Source organism: Thamnophis elegans, chromosome 6 (assembly GCF_009769535.1).
Source record: "Thamnophis elegans isolate rThaEle1 chromosome 6, rThaEle1.pri, whole genome shotgun sequence".
Lineage (NCBI taxonomy): Eukaryota > Metazoa > Chordata > Lepidosauria > Squamata > Colubridae > Thamnophis > Thamnophis elegans.
Genome location: NC_045546.1, coordinates 56,482,871 through 56,488,870, shown reverse-complemented (window position 1 = coordinate 56,488,870; position 6,000 = coordinate 56,482,871). Strand labels below are relative to the sequence as shown.

The window sequence follows — 6,000 nt, the reverse complement described above, 5'->3', positions numbered from 1 at the left end:
GAAATACGTTTGTAGCTTCAAAATAATACGTTAACTGGGGAAGTGTTCTGACTTTGCTGAGTGAGTGATTCCTTGCAGGATGTCAGTGATAATACTATACAATTGTTTGCTTGTACCTTGATCCTGTTGAACTCATTGTTCAGGAAGTACTTTGAATTGTAATTAAAGTTGGAGATCTTTCTTAAGTAAACTTTGAACTCAGGTTAAAATGAATAATGGAAAATGCAAGGTAATAACTTTAAAGACAGCTTGGAATAATGGGATGTTTTACTATTGCTAAAATGTATCCCTACATTATGATTGTGAGAAATATTCCCTCAGCTTCAACAAAAATTTCCATGGTGCCAGACTGGGGAAGCATACCAGAATGAGTATTGACTCTGGAAGTACAGGGAGAATTCACAGGGAAAATTGTAGCTCTTGAGACTTCTGGAGGAAGAAATGGCAGATTGAAGGCAGCCCCATAAAAAGCGGAGCTAATGATCATAGTGAAGAATGAAGAGTCAGTGAAATGGACTGACTCTTTGAACTTCTCCAGACAAAGAGAGGATGGGAGATCACCCATGGTGCTCCAGACCGCTGCTATTCCCAAAGAGGCTGCAAGACTGGCGGGTTTTCAGCACTGAGAGATGAAGGAATAGCCATCTTGCTTAAATTGCAGTAGTGCCTTTAAAAGACACTAAGTTCATATAGTTCCTTTTCTAATCACATTTGGAAATTGCTTATGAGGAATGTGAAAATATGAGGTGAGTCTGCCTTCAATTCTTAATGAAAGAAACATCTGACTACAAGTGTAGGAGCTGAATTAAAAAAAAATAAACAAAAAAAAGGTTGATTAAGATGTTGGTTTTAGAAAGCTACAAATCCAGATAAATTTGAAACACAAATTTAGAATTAATTATAAAAAATCCTTGCTATGGAAAATGTTTTCTTTTTTTAAAAAAAACACAGCATTTTAAAATTAGAATATTAAAAGGGTTTAAAGATTGGAAATAAAGGAGAAGAACACATACGTATGATGAATTGTTACGGAATGGCACAAAATGTTCTAATGCTGCAAATATTGAAGTATACTTTCAAAATGGGAGTCAGAAATTAATATTGACACTGTCAACATCAATATCTGCCTCTATAGCTAGATTTTTTAAGGACATATGTTACGTGACAAGACAGATACTGAGTTGAAAGTGGACTCATTCTTGCACATGAATGACAAACTAAATAAAATAAATAAATAAATACAAGTTACAGATTACAAAGTTGATATGAAAAAAATGTTACACTGGCCTTATAAAAGAAATTGGCTAATATTTTAATAATTAAAAGTTTATACCAACAATAAACCAAGAGAATGATAATTTTTCTTACAAAAGAGAATTTTGTGAGAAGGGACAAAGAACTGAAATCTAGTCCTAGATCATAATTTGAATGAACTAAATATTAAGATTGTTAGGAGTAAACAGAAGGAATATAAAATTGATTTATTTAATCAAGATTAGATTAGATAAATTCATATTTCTGGTAACCCTTAATGGTCTTTTATTGAAACTTGGGAGTCACTTCTTTATATATTTCTTTTATTTTTCTTCACTATGTTTTTACTTTTATTTCTTTTCTTTTTCTAGTATTTATTTCTTTTCTAAGTTTTCTCTTTGCACCTTTTATTCTTTCTTTCTTCTTTTATATATTTTAGTTTGTATTATCTTGTAATATTCTAATTATTTAATAAAATTATTTTTTGAAATAGAAAATTGTAGCTCGCTATTTATTATCTCACACAACAGCAAAGAACATGGTTGATAGTAGCCCTGTAGAGATGATTGTCAAATACACATGGAACCCTCAAAGCAAGTTGATTTCCAGAAAGGAAGAGAGGAATGAATTCATGGCCTATGGATGATGGAGATGAATATTCTGCCCTTTACTTGCACTGATGTCATCATATAACTGACATCCTTTAATCTTGGGCTGCCCCCCAAAAAATCAGCTATAAAATGCTGTCTGTTGCAAAAAGTAGCAATACCTTTTATAATACATAAAACATATATATGTTTTTCCAGAACGTGGCTGTGAACTGGACTCCACAGTCTGAAATGATCCCCTTGGGCTCCCCATGCAGGTGATAAATGTGTTTCACAAACATTTTTGCTAATTTCTTTGCGGACAGCAACCCTGAGCAAGCGATGAAGTGTGCCTGCTTGGAAACCAAATTTGTTTTGTTTTGCCTTTATTTGTATGCCGCCCTTTTCCCTGGGGGGACTCAGGGCGGCTCACAATTCAGAAGAGGGAGGGGGAGAAGACAAACAATAGACAATACAGCATGTTAAAAAGAAAACACAACAATCGCACAATTCGAGTGGGGCTACAATCTTAACCCCAGGCCAGCCGGGACAGCCAGATCTTTAAAGTGGCGCGGAAGGACTGGAGGGTGGTGAGGGTCCGAATCTCCATGGGGAGTTCGTTCCAAAGGGACAGAGCAGCCACCGAGAAGGCTCTCCTCCGGGTAGTTGCCAGTTTGCACTGGCTAGAAGATGGGATTCGGAGGAGGCCTAATCGATGCGATCGAATCGGTCTAGTGGAGGTAATTGGCAGTAGGCGGTCTCTCAAGTACCCAGGCCCACTACCATGAAGGGCTTTATAGGTGATAAGTAGCACCTTGAAGCGCACCCGGAGATCAACAGGTAGCCAGTGCAGCTCGCGGAGGATAGGTGTTACGTGGGTGAACCGAGGTGCACCCACAATCGCTCGCGCGGCAGCATTCTGGACTAGCTGGAGTCACCGAATGCTCTTCAAGGGCAGCCCCATGTAGAGCACATTGCAATATTCCAGCCTAGAGGTCACAAGGGCACGAGTGACTGTTGTGAGTGCCTCCCGGTTCAGGTAGGGACGCAACTGGTGTACCAGGCGAACCTGGGCAAATGCCCCCCTGGTCACAGCTGACAAATGATGTTCGAAGGTCAGCTGTGGGTCCAGGAGGACTCCCAAGTTGCGAACCCTGTCTGAGGGGTGTATAATTTGACCCCCCAGCCTGAGAGATGGAGTACTTGGCCAATTCATGGGAGGGAAGCACAACAGCCACTCGGTCTTTTCTGGATTGAGCACAAGCTTGTTGACCCCCATCCAGTCTTTAACAGCATCCAGCCCCTGGCTCATCACATCCATCGCTTCGTTGAGTTGGCACGGGGCGGACAGATACAACTGAGTATCGTCCGCATATTGATGGTACTTTATCTGTGTGTGTGTGTGTGTGTTTGTGTGTGTGTCTGTGTGTCTGTGTGTACATATATCAGTGGTGGGTTACAATCGGTATGCCCCGGTACAGGCGTACTGGTGCCTGCGGGAGCACTGGTTACATTTCCGGTACGGTGCTCCAGAGGGCCCACCCGCCTGCCCGTGATCCTTACCGGTCTTTGAGCTCACACTTCCGCGCACACACACGGAGCATACAGTGCCTGCGCGACACTCCGCTGAGCAGCTGGAGCATCACAGACGCATCGCAGGAGGTAAGGACGCATGCACAAATTGCCTGTGTGCGCGCGTGTGCTGCGCACATTCATGTGGTGGATGCCGAGCCCTGTTGCACCGGACCGGTTAAACCAGGATCCAAAATGTGTGTGTGTGTGTGTGTGTGTGCGCGCATATGAAAAACATGGTAGATTCTTTTCACTAGGTATGTTTTGTTTTACTGGAGTTCAATCTTTTGTTGAAATGCTTGTTTTTCTATATTTCCTTTTTAGCTTATGATGGCTTCTGTTTATACTTCAAATAAAACAATCAGAGTTTGTCCTTTCCTCAATGGCGATGTGGAAAACCCAGAAGCCAAAACCAGTATTGCCTGGATTAGTCCCAATTTGCCTAGCAGATGCACTTGGAAACCAGGAAAATCTATCTCAGAATCACCTCATCGCTATGTGCCTCAGTAAGTAGCAACTTAAAGTAATGCCTGCTTTACAGCTGTATCTGAAATAGGAAACAAAGAAAATTTGGCTCACAGGCAATATGATGTGCTAAGAATTTGCTTCTGATAGAAGAGAATTCAATCCCCTAAATTTCCCTGTCTTCTAACACTTTACTGTACATAAATTTATACAGGGTATTTCTTCATTTCAGTTTTTATTATGAAAGTAGAAATAAATTAAAATCTCAAGAATTCTGAAATGAGAGATATAGACAGCTATGACCTGTTCCAGCTTAGCACTAGCTTCAGTATATTCCAGGAAATTTATGCAACTTTTTGTTATTTCCATATATTGAATGGTGTGATCAACCCTTGTTAAATTAATGACATTAGACTTTGAATTTATATAACAACAGATTAGAAATAATCCAAGCAAAACTTTAAATGTATGTTTAATTTAAAGAACTAATTAAGGAGTGTTGAAAGAGCATGCACAGACATTGAAAAGAAATGAATGATGAGTACAAACCTTTGATAGTAACGTATATCAGAAATACTGTAAGTTACCAATTCTGTTCGAAAACCCATCTGTCAGTAAAGGTGCAGATTAGTGAATACCTTAATATGCTGCTCACTCTGGCTTCACCTACCTGTTGAGCAGTATTGGAAATGATTTTGCATGTACAGATCCCCTGCATAAGATTCCTTAATTTGGTGACCTATAGTATCCATATAGTATCCATTTCAGTGTGAGGCCAGTTGGACTTCAGCCCCTCACATGTGCTTTCAATGTCTAAAGTGGTTCACAACTTACTAGTGTACTTAAGAAAATAATATTTTAATGGAAGGTAACCTTTATAATTCTTCTCTATTGCTAATATTAATGACATCTGCCATATTAGCATTGATTTGAACAATGACAGGTTACAGTCAGAGCCCAGGGTTGCTATGCAATTGAGGAATGGAGAATGCCTCATCCATAGAGTCTCATGGAAGTTTTTTCCCTTTCCAAATCTTTATAGAGCCTGCAAACTGGAAGGAAAGATGGTAGCCATCCTTTATTAGTACAATAGCTAATCAGAAACAAGTTGTTCTACCTCTTCAAAAAAAAAATCCTTTTTGATCAGTAGATTCATGGATTCTGGGGTGGGGATCTAAGTCATGATAGTAGCCACAGCTATATGATCAAACACACTCTTTTTTAAGTCGGCCAAGGACCATATAAAAAGGTTTTGATCACATGGTAGTGGCCACCGTAACTTTTCTTGCTGTCAGTAGACAGCAAGAAACAGCTGCTGCTGTTGTTGATTTAAAAAAACCGCCTTCAGAAATGCCCTATTTGGAAATACTAGGCGATCTTTTCAAGGGATGCCCTTCTGAAGAACTAAACCCTATTATGTTACTTTTGGACACATGGAATATAATACAAAAATAATCTGATGGACCACTAGACAAAAGATTTTGATTTTTCTCACTATCTTTCCTCCTGTCCACTGTTAAAAATAAATCAAAGCCAGGCTGTACTTTAGTACATCGGTTCTCATTGGAGTCAATAATGCATTTCGGGGTTATTTTGGTTTTATTCTTTTTCCTTGTCAGGCAAAAAGAACCAAAGATTTTGTCAAATATCTTAGAGAAAATTGGACACACTCCTCTGATCCGAATCAACAAAATTTCAAAAGCTTATGGTCTCAAGTGTGAACTTTGTGAGTATTTCTTTGCCAAAGTAGTCTGAAATGGTGTTGAATTTAGGCTAGGAATGAAAAGAATTTTTTTTCATTCCAGTATATAGATGGGGGCTGTGCAATGGATTTTACAGCTGACACCCATCAAGGTGGCATAATGTGAATGGAGTCCAAACGATGTGTGGGACAATGTATGGGTAAAACTGGGACAAAATGAAATATGAGCCAATTGATGGTTGTTGGTAATATTTTGTATTTTCTGCCACATTAATAACAATCATTGAGTGAAGATTTTTAGAGGGATCTCACATTGGGCATTGTGATCTAACTGACACTTAATTAGAAATACTGAGTATAGAAGTACAAAGAGATGAGGAATGATGGACAGTTATTAGAAGACAAAACTCATAAATCCTG

The 6,000-nt window shown here is 39.1% G+C and overlaps 1 protein-coding gene across 1 annotated transcript in view; it reads left to right on the top strand.

Annotated features, from left to right (window-relative positions):
* Window positions 1–3,740: 3,740 nt before the first annotated feature.
* Window positions 3,741–6,000, top strand: part of LOC116510399 (cystathionine beta-synthase-like) — a 29,417-nt gene continuing 27,157 nt past the window's right edge. Inside the window, exons 1-2 of the mRNA XM_032219937.1 lie at window positions 3,741–3,919; window positions 5,498–5,604. Coding sequence (XP_032075828.1) covers window positions 3,741–3,919; window positions 5,498–5,604 — 286 coding nt within the window. The remainder of the gene's footprint in view (window positions 3,920–5,497; window positions 5,605–6,000) is intronic.